The following is a 12261-nucleotide window of genomic DNA, read 5'->3' on the forward strand; positions in this document are numbered from 1 at the left end:
TCTCTCCAATACTGTGACGGCAGCAAATAAGTCCTATTTTTCTGAAGTTTCTTTCCAACTTGCTGAGCATGGCCCTGGTCAATACAGAGACCCTGCGTGCCCCACAGGGGTCCGTCCGATGACTTCTGATGCATAAAGATGACATTTATATCCGGTTTAGGTTTAGTTTCAGTACAAGTTCTTGCCAAGTGTATGCCTGGAAAGTCGGTCAGAAAATGGATCCCCATTAAGCACGTTGGGTTTTATTAGGAAACAAATGGAGGTGACATTACTGGGCATCAGATAAACCCAGACTTATCCAGCAGAATATCAAATATGTCAGAGACAAATCATGGTAACCCTTTGAAACACTAAAATTATGTTTCATCTCTGCCAAATGTGCATCATGATGCTGTGTCTGTTGGTTAAACAAATAGTCCCAGTGTCCGTGTTAACTTAATAGTGAGAGATGTGAAGTCCCACATTCACGATTAAAACAAATGCCACATTCTCAATGGGGATGCTTGGCTGGGCAGCAGTGTATGTAAAAAATTAAGGGCTTGCGTTGGTAAATGGGCAGACTTCGTCAGCCACCAGGCTCCAGGAGGCCCTGGTGAGTTAGCCCGTCCGTGGTCCGGCGTGGTATAATTGGGGGTGCGCATGTGCACGAAGCTACAACTCCACTTCCGGGCGACGTATACCCTGAAAGTGGGGACCGTTCATGTGTGTGCAAGAATCCTCAAGCGCCATGTGTAGCGGTAAATGCCCACGAATTAGAACTGAATATGTACATGGAGGAGTATTCATACAATTAATTAATTAGAATGGAAGAAATAAATCTTAAAGATGTTGAATTTTTAAAAAGCATGTTGCAAAAAGGTACGGATAGTACTTGGTGTAAATTTTTAAAATTCACGAAACAAACATAGTAAAAGCATGAAAACAGAGATGGGATGATCCACCTCAGGGGAGAGGGATAGGGAACAGGATGGAGGGTTTTGGTTGTATTGGTTTTTTTGTTTTGTTTTTTTTTTTTCATTTTTTTTAACATTTATTCATTAAAAAAATTTTTTTAACATTTATTTATTTTTGAGAGACAGAGAGAGCATGAACAGGGGAGGAGCAGAGAGAGAGGGAGACACAGAATCCAAAGCAGGCTCCAGGCTCTGAGGTGTCAGCACCGAGCCTGACACGGGGCTCGAACTCATGAACCATGAGATCCTGACCTGAGCCGAAGTCGGTTGCTTAACCAACTGAGCCACCCAGGCGCCCCTGTATTTCATTTTTTTTTAAATGTGTTTTAAACAACAGCAAAATGTTAACATCTGTTATGTTTGACTAGTGGGTTCATGCCTGTGTGTTATTTTCTATACTTTTACCGTATGGTTGAAATGTTACATAACTTTAAAAGAAAATATTTTAAACACACAAGCATGGTTAACTAAACTTTAAGTAATTTTTAGCTTCTTCCAAATTTATGTTTAAAATAGATATTATAAATAAAGTAATTGATTCTATTAAGTAAATTTCAGAAAACTAGAAAAAAATAACTCAGACTCTCATCACTGAAAACAGTCCTTGTTAATGTTTTGGTATATTTCCTTCCATGTTTTTCCTTGTGTGGGTGCCTGTGTGTTTAAACATCCTTCTAAGCATCTTGGGTACACATATTGAATTCTGTCTTTTTCGCTCATTACAGTATCACCCTTTTTCCATGTTATGACTTAGCCTCCATGAACATCATTTCTATTGACTTCCATTAAACATTGTCCACAGCTTGCTTAACCCACACCATTTTTTGCAGAAAAACAGGAACATTCAGTAGTCACACGGTCACATATTCATAAACATAATCCTTTTGAAATCCTCGGGAACAGGATTGGGTCATGCTCTCTGTTGATTTCTACAAGGATGTTTTATGTGGGATGACAGTAAAAAGGTCTGTCACATCTGTGATATCACATTCCCAGGAAGACAGAGCTTGTCGGCATTCATCCCGTGGGTTGCAACTGTACATATTTTAAAAGCCAGCTATGTGTGTCTCTTGCCTGAGAGGAAACAAGTGCTCATACACCCTTGTACATCCAGCATCTGGTCTGGGCTCCTGAACCCGCAGCTGGGGGAGTATTTGCTGATCCTGTTAAACTCTTGTTTTGAGGCCTGAGGTTAATAGTAGAAATAATTATTGCAGATATTTATGTGCTCCTTCCCAGCTTATAAAGGCTCTCACATCCATGGCCACCTGATCTCCTCTGGGAGGGGAGGTCCGAGTGGGTATACAGCTGGCGCTGGATTACAGCCAGAAAGTGGGAAAGTCAGGACCACTGCCCAGTGACACCTACCTGAACTCTTCAGTGACTGTCCTTAGACTCAGGCAAGAGGAGCCATGTCTGCCCAGAGCCCCCTGTCCTCTTCCAGACCACACTCTGGGTCCCTGGAATCCCCTAACAGATGACCCTGAGCACTTCTAGGACCTATGTATGCTTGCATCTGTCCTCCTTGGGGGCCAGACCACCAGTGCCTGTTCGCCTAGGTCCACGGGCAGCATTTTGCAGGGAGTGAGCAGATGAGAGGCCTGCGGGCTGCAGGATGAACCCAAAGCAGGGGTGTGGGCTGGGGGCAGTGCAAAGGCTGAAGGCCAATATCCCCTACGGTGTAGCTCAGAGCTGCAAGGACCCCAAGAACTCCAAATCCAGGCCTGGTCTTCTTGGTCACGTATTTGTCAGAGTAGGAGGATAAGAGGTATTCTGTGACTTTTAACTCTTAGCTTGATCTGTGACTTTTAACTATTTAGAGATTCAGCACATGGACCTCCTTTTCTACTCTCGCTCTGGGACCCACAGATCTTAAGAAGTCTTGCTTCTCTTATCATCCTATACCGTGCTGTTTCCAGGTCTCCTTTTTTCTACCCAAGGCTACAGACATACTGAGGGGAGTGCAGAAGAAAGAAAGCCATCGAGGGGCACCTGCGTGGCTCAGTCGGTTAAGCATCCAACTTCCGCTGAGATCATGATCTCACGGTTCCTGAGTTCCAGCTCAGCGTAGGGCTCTGTGCTGGGCTCTGTGCTGGCCGCTCAGAGCCCGGAGCCTGCTTCGGATTCTGTGGCTCCCTCGCTCTCTGCCCCTCTCCCACTCATGCTCTGTCTCTCAAAAAAAAAAAAAAAAAAGTGAATAAACGTTAAAAAAAAAAATAGAATCTAGAACCACAGAAAAATAAAACAATTTAGTGTATAAAATCCCAATAGATAACCCCACCCGCACCCCCATCTCTGCATATAAAGGCAAAAAATGCATTTCGGGGCAGAATAGAGTACAACCACCTGCTATGAGGATGAATCAGCCTGACACGATCGGGATCACAAATAGAAGCCAGCTAGTAAAGCTACAATCAGCGGCTCTTTCCCTTCTCTCATTCCCCCCCCCCCCCCCCGCCCCCGCCCTCCGCCCTCCGCCCTCCGCCATCCGCCATTCTGGTTACCCATCTCTGCCACAGAACTACCGCCCTCTGTTGGTTGCTTTAAGCCATGCAAGAAGTTGGACCTCTGAGCTCCCGGCAACAGGGAAAGTGGTCTCCCAGCCAGGGACAACAAGGAGAATCTGTGTTGTGAGAGTTTTAATTGTTTGGCCGCTGAACTTTTTTTTTTTTTTCAGTTCCCCATTCCCCAGCAATATTTCTGATCTGATTTGTGATCAAGGATTTGACTGACTAGAGAAGCAGGAATCATTAAGACAATTTCATTGTCAGAGATAAACAGTCCAAATCTGGATGATTAAACACACATTACGACAGACTTCACTCAGTCCATTTTATTAGAGAACGGTGCAGTTGACTTTCCCAACGATCCAGGAAGGAAGCTAATTTAGGTAAAGCTTAGAGAGGTTAAGTAGCTATTATAGTAGCTATTATAGGTAAAGCATCTCAGAGAGGTTAAGTAATGTGGCTGAAGTTATCCAGCTGGGAGGTGGCGAGCGGGGACTCAAGCTTGGGCTCATCTAAGTTATTGCAAGGACCCAAAAAGAAAGACAGGGTTTGTCCAGACTTACTCATTGGAAAAAGAGAGTCACCTTCTATCGGAGCTCTCCAAGGGGTGGAGCTCTCTCTTAATTATTCTATTTTGATGAAGTTTTGTTGGGGAACAACACATTAACGTGGAACAACCTTTGGTCAATGCTAGTTCTGGAGGCTTGTGCAGGTCACCTGACAAAATTGGCTTAAAAAAAAGCGTATGTGTGGGCGGGGGAGGTGGAGCTTTAATACAGATTTAGCCATTATTCCTGGAATTACAAGGGAGGCTTTTTAAAGATTTCTTGTTAAGTGATGTCATGTGGAGATTGTGAATAGGATAATTTTTCATTGATAAATCATACAGGGACCTAAAAACTGCTCCATCTCAAACAAGATAAATGGAAATGAACTTAGCATGCTTGGAGAAACTGAACACAAAGGCCTCGATGTTGAAAATGCATATGAAAACTTTGAATAAAATTGTTTCATGGAATATGAGAGAATAAGACAAAACAATGTATCCAAACTAACATTTTGTTCATTAGGATTTAAATATGCATGTGTAATAGGGCGCCTGGGTGGCTCAGTGGGTTACGCATCCAACTTCGGTTCAGGTCACGATCTCACAGCTCGTGAGTTCGAGCCCCGCGTCGGGCTCTGTGCTGACAGCTCAGAGCCTGGAGCCCGCTTCGGATTCTGTGTCTCCCTCTCTCTCTGCCCCTCCCCTGCTCATGCTGTCTCTCCCTCTCTCTCAAAAAAAAATTTAGAAATTTAAAAAATCTGTGTGTATCACTAAATAAACATTATAAATGGACGCATTATATTGCACTAAACATTTGGTTATGTCATGTATATATTCAAGTTGGTCAAAATTGTTGGGAGTGGAGGGACTCTTCTTTTTGGGAAATAGAGGCTGGCTTTGAGGCTCCAGTGACACACTAAGTGGTTTTTCCAAAGCACTGAGCCACAACCCAAGATGAGGAAGAGGCAGGTTTGTGTACTGGATCCAATGGGGTGATGAAGGTTGACACACGGCCTCCAGTGTGTGTCTAGCTCCTCAAAATTTCCCAAGCGTGGCTGCACTGGGGCCTCACAGCCTCTCGCTTAATAGGGTCTGTGGTTGTCCTGAATGTCCACCCAAGGACCTCAGGTGTCTCCCTGCGTCAGTGACTCGGATGTGGGAAGGGATGTGACGAGACTGCTTTTCCCGTCCCCCACAGGCGGCACTAGTCGGAGGCACCACCATGGTCATCGGCCACGTCCTGCCTGACAAGGAGACCTCCCTCGTGGAAGCCTACGAGAAGTGTCGGGGTCTGGCCGACCCCAAGGTCTGCTGTGACTACGCCCTGCATGTGGGGATCACCTGGTGGGCACCCAAGGTAACAGTGCTGGGTAGAATCCCGAAAGAATAAGTGCGTTTTTTAGGGAGAGGGGCCATTTGGGTGGAGTCAGCTGGGGTGGGGTGCTCTCCCACAGGTAGGGGACGCCCCCCACCATCCTAACTCCCCCAGATGCCAAAAGAAAAGAACACATGATTCCACAAGGGGGTGACAAGGCTTGTTCTGCTTAATTTCAAGAGCCAGTGTTCCAGCAGACCCAGAGGGCCTGAGACCAGAGGCCTGGGGAACGCCGGCTGACTCCTTGCTCAGACCACAAAGCTCTCAACGTGTCTTGATACTCTTCATCGGGTGCCACTTCTGCTGAGCAGCGGGCTTGGCAAGAGTCAGGCTCCCGGGGACGTATTGTTTTCATGCCGGAAGTGACGGCATGGACCTGAGGTCTCCAAACAGAACAAGAGAGTCCTGTCCTGGCTCCGTGCCACCTGGATAAATGGGACTAGGCCACTTTTTTCCTCCTGGGGCCCGGCTCCTGCTCTGAGAGCCCCGAGGCTGCTTCTGGCCTGTGGCTGAGGCTGGCTCCCACTGAGCCCTTTCTCACTTCAGCCCCTGTGCCCCTCGCTTCTGGCTTTCCCGTCCCCCCGCTGCCCCAGGCCCCAGGGGCAGAGTCTAGTCCCCTCCACCCAGATTCCCACTTCCTAAAAACAGACATTTAGATTTTGCTTCATTTCTGGAGTTTTACCACTTATTACCCCAGAGAAGCAGCCTGGATGCCCGTTCCACCACCAATTCTGTACTGGTACAGGTGCCAGGACCTGTGTGGGCATCCTAAGCAAGCACTGGGGCGCCTGGCTGGCTCAGTCAGTCGAGTATGAGGCTCTTAATCTCAGGGTGGTGAGTTCTAGCCCCACATTGGGCATGGAGTTTACTTCAAACAAACAAACAAAAAAAACAAACAACAACAACGAAACAAGCATTGACGTTTTACAAAGTTCTTCAGCTAGGGAGGCTGGTCTAAAGGGCCTGCGTCCCTTCTGAGATGGTAATTAAGAGCCTTGTGTCCTTCTGCCCTTGGGTTTTAGCTTTGAGCGTGGAGCTCCCCCACTCTCCTCTGCTATGTCAGACATGGTCCTTATGAAAGGCCTTGGAGCCCTCCAACCTTCACACCATGAAGACCTCCCTGCTGGCATTGGGTAAAAGTGCAGACCCACCCTGAATGGCAGCCGGCCCTTATCGGAGGAGGGGGGTTTGTTTATTCTCGACACCCTCCTGGGGGGACGACCTTACCCCGAGCTTCTGTATTCCCTCCTCCCGGAGCTGGCCTGGAATAGGGCGTCCATTCAGATTCTCAGCAACACTGAGGCCAGGCCAGCCCTCCCTAAGTCCCCAGAGGTTGTGGGGACTTCCATGCATCTAGAATTTTAAATTCTTTTTGTTATTATCAAATAATTCTTTTCCTAACTATCGATTTTAGAAAGAGAAAAGAAGCACATCATTCTGGTTATCCCAACACAACCACTCTTGTTACTTTGGCTTATTTCCCTCCAGTCTTTTTTTTTTTTTTTTTTTTTCCATGTGTGCTTTTTACATAGTAACTCCTTCACTTAAGTGTGAGCATTTTCTGTGTGGCTGCATGGTCTTCATGACCATCGGTGCAGTGGCCGCTTCATGTCCTATCAAGGAGATAAACCTCAATTTGTTTTCCTGCTGTCAGACCAACGTTGCTTCCATTTTTCCCCAATGTGAACAACGTTAGGATGAATCTCCATATTCATATAGCCAGGCGGGCCAGCCAGGTGCCTTGGGTCTCAGGAGTTTCAGCATTATTGTGCCTTCTTTGAAATTTTTTTTTTTTAACGTTTATTTATTTTTGAGACAGGGAGAGATAGAGCATGAACGGGGGAGGGTCAGAGAGAGGAGGGAGACACAGAATCTGAAACAGGCTCCAGGCTCTGAGCTGTCAGCACAGAGCCCGACGCGGGACTCGAACTCACAGACCGTGAGATCATGACCTGAGCTGAAGTCGGACGCTCAACCGACTGAGCCACCCACGCGCCCCTATTGTGCCTTCTTTGTAACACCACTTCCATTATGGGAGTGGGGAGCACAGGCCTTGGGGGTAAACGCTGTTAATGCATTCACCAATAAGGCTGACTTGGAGTTAGAAACACAAGACAAGCCTATACGACAGCAGAAATATGCCTACATGGTCACAATATGGTTCCTACGTTTGTGTCATGCTTGACAATTTTCTTTTTTTTTTATTTAAAAAAAATTGTCCTAATGTTTGTTTATTTTTGAGAGAGAGAAAGACAGAGAACGAGCAGGGAAGGGGCAGAGAGGGAGACACAGAATCCGAAGCAGGAGCCAGGCTCCGAGCTGTCAGCACAGAGCCCGACGCGGGGCCCGAACTCACAAACCGCGAGATCATGCCCCGAGCCGAAGTCGGACTCTTAACCGACTGAGCCACCCAGGAGCCCCATGCTTGGCAATTTTCAAAGTCCTTCTGCATCCGTTTGCTCACCTGACCTCACAGAGGCCCGGGGGGTGGGCAGAAAGTGAGATACTGCAAGGTTGCAGGTGGCCGTATGGTCATTCCTCCCACTGGCCCCCATCTCCTCCATCCTGGGCCCGTCAGCCTCTTGAACATCTGTACTCACGTGGCATTGCCTTTGCATTTTGCTCTCCAGGTGAAAGCAGAAATGGAGACACTGGTAAGGGAGAAGGGTGTCAACTCCTTCCAGATGTTCATGACCTACAAAGACTTGTATATGCTTCGGGACAGTGAGCTCTATCAAGTGTTGCACGCTTGCAAGGACATTGGAGCGATCCCCCGAGTCCACGCTGAGAATGGGGAGCTCGTGGCTGAGGCAAGGCCATAGAGAATATTGGGGAAGGGGGGCTGGGGCACCAATAGAGACTGTTCTCAGGGGGATTCCTGACCACCCATCGCCCATCCCACAATTTTGTCCACACAAAATGAGTCATAAAAGGCAGTGTGAGATGTTAACACCCCAGCTGACAAATCTTCGTCAGAAAATCCAAACTTGTCTACCGTCTGTCTGTAAAAAAAAAAAAAAAAAAAAAAAAAAAATCTCTTCATAGTCCAGAAGGGTTTCTAAGTCTTAGATGATAATGTCTTAGTTCTAGTGATATGATATTTAAATTCCATGATAGCAAAAGAACTTGGAGCACCTCTAAGAAATATTTTCAATGAGATTTGACATCAGAATAAATGACTGTCAGCTCTCCTCTTTCCTCCGCTTTCCTATTACCTCTCCCCCACCACCCCCGAGGAACTGAGATATTATAGCAATCTGCTCACTGGTAGATGAATCCCTTTGTACCTCCTGGATCTTAAATAGGATGCTTGGTAAGGGTTATTCTAGGTGTTGCTGGAAACTAGAGATTTGACTAGATTTCCGGTGGGGAAATTCTGATTTTTCAGACCGATGGTCTTTGATGTCCCAAGCCTATTGGCTAGTTCTAGAACTGGAATTTTAAGAGGAAAAAAAAATACGTTCAGTCCTTAGGAAGTGAGGTGCAGGAGAGCCTGGCTGCCAGGGAACCCCATACTTACTCTGCCCTCTTTGGAAGGCGGATACTGCAGAAGTGAGCAAAGCGGCAGCCTATTGGAATGCACGGTGTCCGGCATGCTTTCGTGTCCCTGGGGTTCGTGATTTTCTCGTATCTGTATGGTTCTCTCAATTTTCTTTCTTTTGCTGTTATTCAGGGTGCTAAGGAGGCACTAGATTTGGGAATCACGGGCCCAGAAGGAATCGAGATCAGCCGCCCAGAGGAGGTGAGGAAAACTGACTCTGCCTCTTCTCAGCTTCTTTCCTGTGGATTCACAGAACCTTTAGGATAGAAGAGGCATCAGTAAATAGAAGTTGCATATTATCGCTTTCTCCATGGGTGAAATTTGCATCTGGAAGCTTTTCAGGGAACAGCCATCGCCCAGCGGAGGCTGCCTTGGCCTTGAGCTTCCTTGGGAAAGACTGTTTGGAGGAAACCAGACCCACCTAATTTGATTCTGATTTCAGGGATCTGAGGGAGACCATGTGAGCACATTGGGGGCTGCGTTCCCCAAAAATTGATGGGGAAAGAAAAGACAGAGTGAAAGCGCTTTCGGGTGTAAGAAGAAATTCCAGATTATAAGCCAGTGATTTAGTGTTGTAGGAATGAGAGCATCTGAGGAAAACTTTGGACCCTTCCCGCCAGAAACCAGAAGCACATACGTGTCTATACTCTTGCCCCCTTGTTACCATATTAACCACCGCGGTGATCATGAAAAGCCCTGCTCTCCTCTGCCCTCTGGTTTAATCCTGGCACAGTTTGGCAAGGTGCCCACACAAATCCCCAGCGGTCCCCCCGCTAAAGATGTCTGTTCTGGAGGGGACCTCACTGGACAAATCGTGCCTTCTCGTCCTGCGACCCCATTCCGACACCTGCCGTTTGTGAAGAGAAAGCTATTTCCCATTTCTTCCAAGCATCCAATGCAGAGTGGTGGCTGGATGTCCATGAGGGATCGATGGGAGGCCCTGAGGGACAAGGAGCCAGAGACCAGATGTCATGGCACTGCCATCAGACATGCAAGGCCCTGCGAGGACCTGTAAGGACAGGAGTGGGCGGGTGGGCACAGGACTGGGCTTTGTTCAGTTGTATGAGGGAAAAAGCCAAGCTCTGACTGTAGGGTATTAATAGCGAGAGTCACCACTGTTATCATCTACTGGTTAAAGGCTCTACGCCAGGAGAGATTTTGCCCTCCAGCAGACATCTGACAATGTCCAGAGGTATTTTTGGTTGTCCCACCTTGGGGGGTGGGGGGGCAGGGGGAGGGTGTAGTACTGCTGGCATCCAGTGGAGAGAGGTTAGGGATGCTGCTTGACGATCGATCCTACAGTGCCCAGATAGCCCCCCGCCACAAGGAGTTACCCGACTCAAAATATCCATGGTGCCGAAGTTCAGAAACTCGGATCTAGGTTAATTTCCAGCTTGATATTAGTGAGTATCATTCCTTGCTACTGCGCTGAGGTGGCTGTGGAAAGAATACCCCAGAAAACACAGAGGGGTTTCTAGGTTCTGTTTCCTTTTGTTGCCTTTTTCTTTTTTTGAGAGAGAGAGAGAGCATGAGCTAAGGAGAGGCAGAGAGAGAGGGAGGGAGAGGATCTCGAGCAGGCTGCACACTGCCAGCGCAGAGCCTGATGCAGGGCTAGAACTCATGAACCGTGAGATCATGACCTGAGCTGAAATCAAGAGTCAGACACTTAACCGACTGAGCCACCCAGGTGCCCCAGATAGGGAAGAATTTTTAAAAATTTGTTTTAATGTTTCAGTTTGACAGAGAGAGTGTCAGAGCTCCCGTGAGTGGGGTAGGGGCAGAAAGAAGAAGAGGGGGGCGGGTAGCGGCAGAGGATCCAAAGCAGGATCTAAAGCGGGCTCCGGGCTGACAGCAGAGAGCCTGAGGTGGGGCTCAAACTCGAGAACCATGAGATCATGACCTGAGCCAGAGTCATATGCTTAACTGATTGAGTCACCTAGGCGCCCCCCCCAAATTTTTTAAAGTTTATTTCTTTATTTTTAAGAGGGGGGGGGGGGGCAGAGAATCCCAAGCAGACAGCACAGAGCCCCATGCAGGGCTCAATCCCACGAACCATGAGATCATGACCTAAGCTGAAGCCAAGGGTTAGATGCTTTAACTGACTGAGCCACCCAGATGCCCCTCGTTGCCTTTTATTTAAGGCCTGAGTAGCATCCAGCGAGGATATGCCTGGTGTAGTAAATCCTCGGATTCTCTTAGGGTGAGAAGAGGTGGTTGGAGCTTGGTGCCCCTGCCCAGGGCTTACCCCCCGAGCCAGCCCCTGTGGGTGCATTTGGCCCCTCCAGCCCAATGTTGGATATTCCAGCACTTTCTACAAAGTGGGCTCTTGAGCAGAGGTGGGCTTGCTTGGGAGAGAGGCTGAAGCTTGTTTTCTTCCTGTCCTTTGTTTCTTACAGCTGGAGGCTGAAGCCACTCACCGAGTTATCACCATTGCAAACAGGGTAAGTAGACCCTGGCTCGCCCTAAACCCATTCTTGACTCTGGGATCAGAAACCAGCATCTTCAGTCTACACAGTGGAGTCCCATTCTGCCCTGGGTGCCACCACCATGCCTGGTTCACAGGACCCCAAAACCGTTTCCTGGGTGTTGTTGTTCCCACAGACCTGGCAGAAGTCCTCCTAGCTGCCAGCTCTCTGTCCTCCCCCCCACCGCCGTGAGCTTGCTGAGTCTGGCTTCATTGCTCAAGTGGAAATGGCTCCCATGGGAGGCAGGGTGAGTTGGGTGTCCACAGAGCCTCACTGCAAATGAACTCTGTTTCCTGTAGAGGAATTCGGTAGATGGCTTGCTTAGAGAACCGTGATCGAACCCTCTGCCTCTAGACCACTTAGAAGTTTTCCTTGGTATCGCTCAGGGCGAGGGGGTGCTGACACGGTGTAGGAAATGAACAAGACGTGAGACCTTTACCAAACACGAAGCTCTCAGTGTATGCGCATCACTCAACCACTCTGATACACTATTTTGTTATCTAATGTTGGAATGATAATATCACTTCTCACAGGAGGATTGTGAGGGTCAAAGGGGGGCAGAGAAAGAAAGGCATTTTATAAACAGTAGATATATACCAAGAAATATACCAAGGTTGCTTCTCCTAAACCGTCATTAAAGAGTTCGATTTGCTCAGATAATCTGAGCTGTCACCTCGAGAATACCAGTTTTCTAAAGTGTGGCGCCTGGACCAGCAGCACCCGTGTTTGTTAGAAATAGAAACTTAGAATTGCAGATTCTCGGGCCCATACCCATTGAATCAGAAACTGGGGACGATGCCCAGCAGTCTGTTTTAAGAAGCCCACCCATGGTTTTAGCGGGCACTAATGCTCGAGAACCTCTTCTCTGAAAAG

General features: G+C 47.8%; 1 protein-coding gene across 2 annotated transcripts in view; it reads left to right on the plus strand.

The window, feature by feature from the left end:
- Positions 1-12261, plus strand: part of DPYSL5 (dihydropyrimidinase like 5) — a 101167-nt gene that overhangs the window by 66870 nt on the left and 22036 nt on the right. For both annotated transcript variants that reach the window (XM_060650625.3, XM_060650616.3), the window contains 4 exons: positions 5206-5364; positions 8013-8192; positions 9056-9124; positions 11320-11364. In XM_060650625.3, coding sequence (XP_060506608.1) covers positions 5206-5364; positions 8013-8192; positions 9056-9124; positions 11320-11364 — 453 coding nt within the window. The remainder of the gene's footprint in view (positions 1-5205; positions 5365-8012; positions 8193-9055; positions 9125-11319; positions 11365-12261) is intronic.

Source organism: Panthera onca, chromosome A3 (assembly GCF_046562875.1).
Source record: "Panthera onca isolate mPanOnc1 chromosome A3, mPanOnc1 haplotype 2, whole genome shotgun sequence".
NCBI lineage: Eukaryota > Metazoa > Chordata > Mammalia > Carnivora > Felidae > Panthera > Panthera onca.